Here is a 12185-nt window from a genome sequence, read left to right as displayed (position 1 = left end):
TATTAGAATTAAAAGAAAATAAAGGAAACTAAAAATAAAACCTGGATCGAATCACATTATACATAGTTTTGCTGTTCTGAGTCATCAATTAATTACACTCTTTTTTTTTTCTTAAAGGAAAGCAGTTACAAGAGAAGAGTGAGCTCATCCCCAAGTCTTTGTCCTTCTGTACTGTACAATACTACCCGCCTGCATGGTGCACATGGCAAACAACACTGATAGGCCGAGAGATAGCATGAAAGATACACAGAGAGAGAGAGAGAGAGAGAGAGAGAGAGAGAGAGAGAGAGAGAGAGAGAGAGAGAGAGAGAGAGAGAACCCAACAGGGCTCTGTATTCACAGCTGCTGAGGTGAGGGGTAAAATGTGACGGACAGACAGTTAAATAATCATAACAGTCTTATTTTTTATACTTTGAAAAATAATAAAAATAAAACCTCCTCCCGTCGGGGAGAAAGACACGTAAGTTCCAAACTGAGCAGCATCCCGTCTGTCTCCCATCCATCCATCGATCCATCCGCTAATCCATCCGTTCTGGCTGTTGTCAAAGCTTGTTCTGATGATCATGAAGATGAAGATGATGATGATGACGGTGAGAGCAGAAGATTTTTTAAACAAAAACAATTCCACCAACGAAATAAAAACAGAAGGTAGAATAATATGTAGAAGAAGAAGAAGAAGAAGCAGAGCTTGGGAAAAACTCAAACTTCCACCAGGCACTGTAGCTGATAGAGAGAGACAGTCACAGAACCAGCTGATACTGAGCTTCTATCCCACAATGCCACAGAGGTCTGAAACCTTAAACATTCCCACATCGCTGAGAGACAGGTAGAGGAAAATAAAAATAAAAAAAGCCAGAGGTGTTGCTGTGCGGGATAATCCCCCGCACTTTAAAAAGAGCTCAGCTGTATGCTGGAACTCATGCTCCCAAGATGCACTGCTGCTGCTGCTGCTGCTGCTGCTGCTTCTGCTGCGACGGTCCAGCAGAGAAAAAACAAACAACAACAACAACAACAAAAAAAAAAGAGGAGGCCGGCCCTGATTTGACAGTGACGACAACTTGGCAAATCTACAAATGATGTCGCAGTTGTTTTCTTGGGTCAGGAAGCAGGAAGTAGGTCACCGAGGAATGAGCAGCAAGACAACACTGCCTTTAATAGGCTGAGGCAGACAGACAGGTTGTCAGACAGATTAGACAGGCAGGTTTAAATACACTGCTGCTCCTTCTGACTTTGAGTCTTTTCTTTTAAGTTCTGGGCGGTAAAACGAACCAGCCCGGAATCCACCGACGCCGCACAGAAGTGGTGAGGCCGCCAGCCGACAACCTCTCTTGAGCCGACACACTGCGGCCGTCCAAACATCCATCCTTCCATCCATCCATCCGAAAAGGTGAGACAGAGACAGCAATGGGTCTGGTGCACCGGACCTCCGAGGAGGAGGCGTAGAAGTGAGAAGTAGAGGGTAGAGCAAGGAGAGCTGGAGGTGGGTTGGGGTCGTCACTCGGTGAGCAGCTGCTGGAGGAGGCTCTTCTGCTGGGCCTGGTTGTTCTGGGAGGCCTGCGGTACGGGGGCCTTCTGGGAGGCCGCGGCGCTGATGGAGCCCTGGTTCAGGTAGGAGTCACTGCCCACCAGGTTCACTGTGCACTGGACGTCCGCGAACACCTGAACCTGCTGCACCTGCAGACACAAACACGACCATGATACAAGGATTTTTGCGGCTGTTGCAATACCATCCACCTATTGTTATCTAATACTTGTTTAAATTAAATGAGAAAAATTTTATTTTCTACAAGTTTCCCAGCTGTACAGGAAATGTACCAAACTGTGAGCCCCATATCTGGGAGTTTTGTGAACTGTTACACCCCTTAAATTTGGTGTAGACCTATAAGCCCTTTTCACACATGCACTCCTGATACTTTCCAGAAATTTTCAAGACAGTCAACCCCTTAAATTTTCCGGAGTTGTCCTTTCACACACGTCGCTCACAGCGGGAGATTTTCTCATGAGGCAGGACAAAAAGTTTACAATTTCAGCATCTTCCCTCACAGCTCCTGAATCCCTTCATCTCTCCAGTTTGCAGACATCTTTGCTGTCGTCGTCTTGTAAATGATCCTTCTTCTTCAACCTCGGATGTTTTTAATCATGCTGTCAGAGTCGCTCTTCTGGTTTCACACCGGCTGCATGATATAAACGTCATCACCTCGCTCGCGGTGAATGCAGGGTTTACGTTAGCCGGTATCTACCAGAATGTCCGGTGGGAAAATATGCTAAATAAATAAATAAATAATTACAAAAATAGTATCAGCGTATTAGATGGGCTTTAAGAGAACTTAAAAATAAACTTATACAGCCTTTGCCTCCACTGATAAAACATCAGGAGACGGACAGCGGCACAGTGCGACCCATCATTTGCATCTCTGTACTCGGCAAGACACAGTCCCGAAGATGACAGCGCTGCGTGGCTACGGCAGGTTGAAATTCCATATGGCCTGTGAAATTTTCATCTGGGAATTTCAGGGAAATCTACTCCAAGTGGGCAAAGCTGGCAGCACAATTCCGGTGTCGAGTGTGGCTGCAGAGAGTGGATTCTCGCCCTGAGAGGAAAAAGGTTAATGGTCGGAATTCTGGAATATTAACGGTCAATTCCTGACTATTATCTGCTGCGTAACACATCGACTCACCCCAGATTCTTGCAGACATTTCACTAGGAGGCTGGCAGGAAGAAGTCGGGGTGACAAATTTGTCTGTTTGCGTTCACACATGCAGCCCACCTTGACAATTTTCAGGAGTGCAGAGCATACATGAAAGGGATATACTTTACTGCCACTTAAACTATGCAAATCCAACGTTGCTATTAATTTACCTAAAGCATCTTCATACCTGTAATTTCTGTCACTTATCAGCTGACATATTTGGATTTTAAACGTCTGTTTGACACTGAGTATGAACAAAAACATTACACATAGCTTAGACAAACTAACCAAACATCTGGTAAGTTGTTTTGACATTACGAACACAAAATCTCCCCAAAAATATAAAAGTTTTAGTGAACTAATGTCCAACTTGAGCTCCCATATTACACAAAAAATCATGCATTAATATGACAGAAGCAGAGAGTTGAATGAAAACATCCTTAAGCTGCAAAACACACATTTTCATTCAAGTCAATCAAACTGAAGAGGCAGCAAATCAAAGGGGGCGACAGTGACTGATACCCCCGTGATGACATTACATCCAGTGTGCTTTCCACAAGCTACACTTATCTTTAATGGCTTGAACTTTAAGGGGAATGCATCCCCTGCACTGCAAAGTCAGAGAGAAGGACAACAGCCTGTCAAGACAATAATATCCTGCAGGTTCAAAGTCACTGACCTGCTGGTCGCTGCACACTGAGCCCACGTTGCTGAGGTTACTGTTGCTCAAGCCGACCGTCTGCCCCATGGGAGGTAATGAGCCGACACCACCCGAGCCCCCGGCCATGGAGACGGTGATGCTCATGTTGTTGTAAACCCCCTGCTGGCCAAACGCCTGCCCTGCACTCTGTCCTGACTGACTGAACAGGCTGCAGCACACAGACACATGTGAGTAGTCCTCATACACAGTTATTATACACCTTTAAAACAATGTAACGACCGCATCAGCCTCACTTACCTGTTGCTGGCCATGCCCGTCTGTTGCCAGCTCTTCATTTCTGGTGACTGGTAGCCAGGAGGTGGGGCTTGCTGGAGCAGAGGACTCTGGGAGGTGGAGTTTTGAGGTGACAATAACGGGCTGGTCGGGCTCATCTCGGGAGGGAAAGGTGGGTCTTGCTGGACCAAAGCTTAGAGGAGAAAAAAGAAGGTAGATCAATTAACACAAATTATGGACAACTAGAAAACAAGTTATCTTTTGATTTGATAATTTGAGAATACTTTAATTGTCTCGCTGTGAAAATATAGAGTTTTATTACTCTGCTTTTCAGCCAATGAGTGTGTTTGAACATGAGTCCTTGAACTCACCAGACCCTCCAAACTGCTGAAACAGGCCCTGCTGCAGTGAGGAGTTCACGGTGCTGTTGAACTGGCCCTGCACGCCGGCCATCAGCGTCTGGTTGTTCAGGGGAACTCTGGTGGACAGTTTGTTGTCCAGAGGGCCCCCGGTCAAGGGGCTGAAGTGACTTGGTGAGGTAGGGGATTTTCCCGTCATGGGGCTGTACCCTGCTGGGAAGTTGAACTGCTGCTGCTGCTGTGGCTGCGGTTGAGGCGTTGTCGGGGGACCTTTTGGGACTCTGGCGGTTCCGATGGTCCCAACGGCTCCGGTCGGAGTGCCCGCCATGTTCTGTCTCATCAGCATGACCTTCTGCTGGAAAAGCTGGCGCTGGCGGTGCTGGATGCTGTAGAGTTCCCTCTGACGCTGGGCCAGCATCTGGGCGTTCAGCGGAGGCTGCTGAGAGATTTGGAAAGGCTTGTTACAGAAAACTCAACGTAAATACAAAATAAATCTGCAGGTTTCAAGAAAGCAAAACTTGACTTGAGAGCTTATTATAAGACATGAAGGTTAATGTAAGGCAAAATTAGCACCTGAAGGGTTTTTTTACAAATAAAACGTGTTAACTGTGTGTTTGTGTACTGGCCCCCCCGTGTTTCTTCCCCTGCAGAGGTTGGGTTTGGTGGGCGGTGGCTGGAGCTGTCGGTGCGTGCACCTGCTTCTGGTCAACTAATCACCTGCTGCTGCGTTTGTTCCTGGTTCTCCTTCTCTACGCTGCCAGATGATTTCCGTCTCTTCACTTGGTAACGTCGGCCCGTTTCGTGTCTCTAGGCTCAAACCCTCTCGTAATTGTTGCCTCTTTTTTTTTTTTTATTGTGTCTAACCTGCGCAACCTTTCTGTTTTTCCACCCAGCCTCTCCACGCTTCAACCGTATCACTCGCCCTCGTCTCTCCACCATCGGACCACCAGAACCCACTACCCTCTTCCACGTCCCCTCCTCTTCGGCATAAGTCTTGGTCTCACCCGTTAAACACCTCATCTCACTGATCCCCTCTCCAAGCTTCACCGACCATCATCAGTTTCACTCTCCACTCGGCTCAGCGCCGCCTCTCACCACTGGACTCATTGGATCCCTCATCAGAGCTTCTCGACTCCCAGCCCCTTATCCGCCTCAGCCCATGAGTTCCATCTAGTGCACCTTCAGTTAATAAACACCCTTTTTGTCCTTGACCCCCGTCTGTGTGATCTGCTCCTGAGTCCGGGTTAATATCACGGTTCCGAACCGTCACAAATATGTTCACTTGCTAGTTTCTATAGTGATTCTCAGGTTTTTTTTTTTGCTGATCTGCTGCTGCTGGAAATGACTGGCTGCTGGAAATTGCAGGCTGTGAAACCAAAACAATAATCTGAAACCTGCTGAAACGCTCTGAGAGCTGATAGTTATCTCTGGGTTCATTCACGACAACAAAACCTTTCCATAAAAGAAAAACATTGATTACAGCAGCTTTAAGTGCATGTTTCAGCAAATGAGTTCAATCTGTGTAAACAGTGTGTAACAGTAGAGGATAATCGGGGTGACAGGAGGATCACATGCTGCGGCTGTGACTCACTTGTGAGGGCATTTGAGGTTGTTGGACCCCCTGACGGATCCCCATGTTCACATGCTGGGCTCCTCCTGGAAACTGATTCATGCCTGCCATCCTGTTCTGGAGCTGAGGCAGAGAGGAGCACAGGGAATAAGCAGAGGTCAGGTAGTTGTTGGAGGATGAGAGGAAGATAGAGTGTGTTCCCAATGAACTGAAGCACAAAATATACCCATCTCTGTGTCCTCACCTGCTGTGGGCCCTGAAGCCTCTGCTGCAGCTGCAGGCGCAGCTGGTTGGGTGGCAGCCTGAGCTGGGTGTTGATCCCCTGTGGTCGCGTCAGGCCCGGCCTCAGCCCCATGCCTGTCGTCCCAGCGGGGAAGGCGCCTCTGGGGGCTCCGAACCCCAGACCCTGGGGTCCCACGGTGGCCAGCTCTGGAGGAAACGGAGCTTGAGGAGCTGGTGTAAATTGGGAAGGGTAGGTGGGGAGTTTAGGGTCCAGGGGAACTGGGGAGGCAGTGGGTTGCTGGGTTGGGAAGTTTTGGGGCATCGGGTCAAAACATCCTCCCTGGAAAGAAGCAGACAACAGAGATATCAACAATGCTCACTACCCTCGTTACACTCGCACATGCACTGCCTAGATCTCTCAGGTATGACACACTTACCTGTACCAGTTTGTCAATACCCAGAGCCTTATCCAGCTCAGCCAGTTCACTCTCATCGGTCCCACTGAGGAAGGAGACGAGCTGCTCCAGCAGAGCTTTCTCATCGTTTCGGCCTTCAGGCGTGGTCGGAGGGCCCAGCACTTCATCCAGCGTGCAGGGCACACACTGCCTGCTCGCGCAGAGGAACACAGCAGCTCAGCGCACAAACATCACGTCTACATCTCGAAAAATTGAAAGCTAAATGATGAAACTGGGAGTCAGACGGGTGTTTGGAGTCGAGCACTACTTACTCTTGTGGTGATGCCAAAGGAGCTTGCAAAGGGGTTCCAAGACCGTCAAAGGACAAGGTGTCAGACAGGGCCAGAGGCTGGAACTGGGAGTCTCCCACGTCCATCTTGGATAGGCCTGAGACAGATTTTTACACACATTTTAATAAAGAAGTTTCCAAATTAACCAACGTAAGAAACACTGAATTCTGACTTAAAATAATCACATTCAACCCTTATAATTATATTGTATATTGACCTCACTTCAAAGACTGTGCTGCTGTCTTAAATGGTTTTGTGTACTGCTATGTCACTTGTGGTTTCATAACTGTAACATAATACAGTCTGACCACACCCAGTGGTGGTGTGCAGCATGGTCATTCATGTGCGAGTATGGAGACTTTCAACCTATACGAGGTCAGCTAAACAAAGCTTTCCTGCTACATAAGATTCTGTGTCAAGTTACGACACACTCAGTTCCCACAGTTTTACTTTCATCACGTTACAGGTTCAAAGACTGTTTTGTTTTTGCGTACCAGTGCTTGAACTGAATGGGTTGATAACTTCCGCCTCTGGAAAGGGGCTGCTGTCTTTGGGAGTCTGGTATGGGTCTCCCTGTGCCTGCGCCTGCGTCTGGCCTGGAGTGGGGGGACTGCAGAAGTCGAAGGATGACTGACTCTGGAGGCTGCAGCCGGAGGGCGGGCCGCCATCACCGAGCCCTGAGGAACACAAGAACAAGCACAGAGAAAATTAGGGATAATAGCAATGAATGACAAATAAAAAAGACAAATTCAAAAAAGAGATTTTTCTAGAACTAGATCAGAAACGTGTAGGACTCCCATGGAAAAAAGGCGGAACAAAATTTGACAAATAAAAAGACAATCCAGGCAACACATTAAAGATTAAAGAGGCCTTTAACACCCTGACAAAGACGTGCAATAGTTTAAAGGCCTTTGAAATGCAGAGTGCCTGTACAGTCTGTTTATTTGTAAATGAAAAACAATACAGGAACCTTTAGTGTATAAAACTGACAAACAGACTAAACATTAGAAACATTTATGGACATGGAATTCTGCACCGGTGTTTCATCAGGTTGATGAAGACTGCAGTACCTTCTAATAGCCACTAGGCGGCACACAGACTTATAATGTGTAGGTAAATGAATGAATGCATAGAGACCTGCCTGGATGATACTATTGAACTGGAGGCTGCTATTACTACTACTGCTACCATAATAATAACACTACTACTACAGCCAGTGCTACTACTACTAGTACTACAATAACAATAAGACTACTACTTCTGCTAAAACTGCTACTACTACTATGATAATAAAACCACTACAGCTATTACTACTGCTTCTATAACATTACTACTACTACTGCTACAGCTTCTACTACTACTGCTACAGCTACTACTACTACTGCTACATTTACTACTACTGCTACAGCTTCTACTACTACTGCTACAGCTACTGTGATAATAAAACCACTACAGCTACTGCTACTACTACTGCTACAGCTACTACTACTACTGCTACACTTACTACTACTGCTACACTTACTACTACTGCTACAGCTACTGTGATAATAAAACCACTACAGCTACTACTACTACTACTGCTACAGCTACTACTACTGCTAAAACTGCTACTACGACTATGATAATAAAACCACTACAGCTATTACTACTGCTTCTATAACATTACTACTACTACTGCTACTACTACTGCTACAGCTACTACTACTACTGCTACACTTACTACTACTGCTACAGCTACTGTGATAATAAAACCACTACAGCTACTACTACTGCTACTATAACATTACTACTACTGCTACATTTACTACTACTGCTACAGCTACCACTACTGCTACACTTACTACTACTGCTACAGCTACTACTACTGCTACACTTACTACTACTGCTACAGCTACTGTGATAATAAAACCACTACAGCTACTACTACTGCTACTATAACATTACTACTACTGCTACATTTACTACTACTGCTACTTTAACATTACTACTACTGCTACAGCTACTACTATTACTGCTAAAACTGCTACTACTACTATGATAATAAACCACTACTGCTACTACTAATGCTATTACTGCTAAAACTACTACCACTACCGCTGCTACTACGAATGATTATAACAACAATAAATAAGTATTTTTCTTATTTCCAAATGCAAAATCATGACAATTTATCTACTAAATTATCTAATAAAATTAAGTATAACTGTTTTTCCTCGTTATTAAAAGTCACTCTAATGATTTCTCTGCCGGTGTGAAGCACTTTGACTCTCCTCTGCGTTTGAAATATGTTGAACAAAAAAAGCTTCCCAGCCTAAATACTGAGACTGCTCTTCACTGTCCATAAGTGGTATATTATGCTTAACTCGTCCCTTCCCTCCCCGTGGAGCGGAAACTGTACCTCTGTTAGGAGTGCCTGGAGGCTCTCTCTTCACATTGACGTTGCGGGGAGTGCTGGCCTCGCCGGGCTGGAGCTGAGTGGGCGACTGCAGTTTGAGCTGGGGGGAGGGGGAGTGGAGCTGCGGTGATGGTGAATGCAACTGCGGCAGGGACTGGGGCTGGGACAGGGGGGACTGGAGCTGAGGCACGGGGGACTGGAGCTGGGCTGGGGGTTGGGGGGCTGGAGAGTGGAGCTGGGGGCCTCCTCCAGGGGTTGTTGAATCCTCGCTGCCCTGCTTGGCCCCACTCGGGCCTCTCAGGCCAGGCAGCAGCTGGGTGAGAGGGTCCATGTCAACAGGGCCACCCGACATCTGAGGGCGGGAAAATGAGAGCAAAGCAGAAACACATGAAAGGGGATAGAAACAAGAAGATGAGGATGGAGGAATGAATGGTGTAATGGAGTGAAAGAGTAAAGAATTAAGGAATAATGGGTGGCAGAAAAGAGGGGGGGCAGAGGATCAGTGACAGAGAGATGGGGAGAGACAAAAGGTCAAAGGCCAGCGAGCTTCAAAGGCTGCAGCTGGTAGCCGAGCCCACAGTGGAGGCAAAGTCCAAGAAAATAAACATCCAGCATGATTTACAACGGCTGTCGGGGAGCTGCCAATGCGGGAGCAAGGCTCAATAGAGGAAAATACCCGTGCTTAATTGTGAACGGGTCCCTGAAAGAAGTCACACATTTCAATTATTGGATTATTACAGTTATGATTTGGGTGTCATGGCCGTCCTAATGAAGCCTGAATCATTTACTGGCGGTTGATGGTTAGATTCACCACAAATACTATGCAGTTTAATTTAAACCTGGTTTCATTTAAATGAGGTTAATTACTTTTCAAAGGTTAATTACTTCTCATGACGGTCTGTGATTCATTCTTCTCCATCAGGCCAAACTTCTGATGCATATATCTCAGGTCTGTTGATAGCTATGTCCCAGTATCTTCCCCGAGTAGCTGAGGATATATGTAAGAGTTTGCCACTTCCTGTCGATGCTGCATCCTGCACTTGGGGGTTTTAGTAATATCTGCGTTTACTGAAAAGCTTTGTTAAAGTACTGTGTCCCTCCCCTGTGATGCACAAGACCTACAAGCTAGCTAGCAGGTGTTATGATTCAGCGCAGGACGATGCCTAAACCACACCTACAAGCCCACTTATACCCATCCATCCTACTCAATTCTTCCACCCTTCCTCCTTCCCTTCCTCTTTTACCGATTAGTCGATTAATCTAAACGATTCATCTTCCTCAATTATTCAAACGTTTATTGTTTTTATAGCATTCCCAACACAAAGAAATGTGCTCAACGTAATGGCAGAAATAAAACAACTACTCGCGGTAAGGCCAACGCGCATGTACACGCACGCACGGAAACCTTCACTCTGAACCGAGTCAGACTCCGCTGCTGCCTTCACCGTCGTCTTAGACAGCGTTGCGTTGACTGGAGCTGCTCAGTGGACGAATGACACACGCTGAAAAACGACTGACGTCATGACGCAGAAGAATAACAATGAAATAACTTGCGACTGTAAAAATATTGACTGCTCGCGGCTGCCCCCACCCCCAACATACATACATTTGTCTCAACATATATAATTCCTGATCTTACATGAAGAATTTAGACCCATATTGTTGAGGCGTGAACGATCGAACGAAGAACGAAGCTCCCTTAGATTAAAAGGATTGCTCAGTCGGTTACTCAGTTTGATCACATTGGTCGAGGTGGTTGTGAAGATAAGCAAGAACACTTTTGAACTTGTGTATATTTAATCCTCTTGGGATCCAAAACCTTACCAATATGGTATTTTAAAAGCAGATACCAGTATAAGTGTAATATAATTGAAAAAAAGGAGATGATTAGGAATGATAAAGATCACTTTAAGGTACGGTTTTAAACCTTGATCTTTTAAGGTAGTTCTGGTTATTGCAGATCACAACTGTACCGTGGAGTCCCGGCTGTCCCTGCGGCTGTCCCTGCGGTTCTCTCCCACAGGGCTCGATTTAGGACTTAAGCAAGACGGGCTGCTGGCGACTCCTGCAGGTTTAGATGCACCTGCTGCTGCGGCAGTAGACCCCGTCGAGCCCGGCCCCTCCCCGCTGGACCTCTTCTCCACTTTTACTCTAACCGTCTGCAGGCTGAGAGCAGAGGGAGGCGGCAGGTCCCCCAAGTCCTTCAAAGACAAATAACATGTTAGTTTAACATGCAAAACAAGGATGGTTTAAAGGTGGGGAAAGTAAGAAATGTGAGGGCTATATTTAATTGTAACCTTTTCGTCTGTATCCAGGAGAAACCGGAGCAGCTGATGGTCCTGAGGCTCTCTGGAGTTGGCCTTGGGAACTCCTGCAGCCAGTGCAGGACTGGCAGGCGGCTCCTTCTTGATCTCTAGTTGATTTTTGTTTACTCCTTCCTCCGCTGTGGTGGAGGCGTCGTTGGGGCTGCTGTCCTGGAGCAGCCGGTGCAGGATCTTATGTCGTTCTGTTAACGTACTGTGTGAGGCAGGGCACTGAGGGACAGGAGGAGGGTTCGGAGGATGAGGTGATGAGGTGCAATGGATGCTGTTGTTGTTAGATTCAGCTCCCGTCCCATTGCTATCCAGGAGCTGATTCGATCTAGGGTTTCCCAGCGGAGAGGCAGAAGGAAGGGGGGCTTTACCAGAGTCCTCTCCCCCTCCTTCTCCGTCCTCTGGGGGTTTTGCAGATGGAGGCCGAGTAGGGGTGCCGGTGGGTGTACTGGCTTGTCTCTGAGGGGCAGGAGAGGACAGGGAGAAGGTCCCCGACGACCCACCGTTGGCACCACTACTACTACTACTATCACCCCCAGACTGCTGCCTGTTGAGGCTGCCTCCGCTGCTTAGTGCCCCTGTTGGGGAATGGAGGCCTGGTGTGGAAGGAGAGAAGGGGTTCCCCGGTACCCGAGGACTCCCCCCTGACCCAGGACTGGCCCGTGGCATCCTGGGCGACATAAAAGAGGTAGGGGTGGCTGTGAGTGGGCTGCTCAAAGGAGAGGGGCTGTTGACCTGCTGGGAGCAGGTCCGATTGGGCGTCAGGTAGCCTGTGGGTGTGGTTGGGTTGTGTCCGTGGGGGGAGGCGTTGCTGTTGTTGCCAGAAACGCCTGAGCCTTGAGTCCAGTTACTGCCGGGAGGAAGGGACGGGGAGCGGGAGGGAGTCTGGGCAAGGCTGCCGAGGTTGGGTGGAAGGCTGGGGTTAGTGTTTTCCTGAGAGCTAGCAGTGTTGTGTTCC

General features: G+C 47.4%; 1 protein-coding gene across 1 annotated transcript in view; it reads right to left on the bottom strand.

Moving 5' to 3' along the window:
- Positions 1-471: 471 nt before the first annotated feature.
- The window catches only part of ncoa1 (nuclear receptor coactivator 1), a 43838-nt gene continuing 32124 nt past the window's right edge, over positions 472-12185 (bottom strand). The window contains exons 10-21 of the mRNA XM_069687055.1: positions 11213-12185; positions 10889-11116; positions 8919-9267; positions 7015-7197; positions 6503-6617; positions 6213-6381; positions 5798-6115; positions 5575-5676; positions 3996-4422; positions 3649-3817; positions 3370-3559; positions 472-1674 (exon numbers count right to left, since the gene is read on the bottom strand). Of these exons, the coding sequence (XP_069543156.1) occupies positions 1495-1674; positions 3370-3559; positions 3649-3817; positions 3996-4422; positions 5575-5676; positions 5798-6115; positions 6213-6381; positions 6503-6617; positions 7015-7197; positions 8919-9267; positions 10889-11116; positions 11213-12185 (3403 nt within the window). The 3' untranslated portion in view covers positions 472-1494. The remainder of the gene's footprint in view (positions 1675-3369; positions 3560-3648; positions 3818-3995; positions 4423-5574; positions 5677-5797; positions 6116-6212; positions 6382-6502; positions 6618-7014; positions 7198-8918; positions 9268-10888; positions 11117-11212) is intronic.

Source organism: Semicossyphus pulcher, unplaced genomic scaffold, assembly GCF_022749685.1.
Source record: "Semicossyphus pulcher isolate SPU_LCO1_2020_fin unplaced genomic scaffold, fSemPul1.0.p SCAF_11, whole genome shotgun sequence".
NCBI classification, from domain to species: domain Eukaryota; kingdom Metazoa; phylum Chordata; class Actinopteri; order Labriformes; family Labridae; genus Semicossyphus; species Semicossyphus pulcher.
The sequence above is the reverse complement of the archived record's forward strand: the minus strand, read 5'-3'. Positions and strand labels throughout refer to the sequence as shown.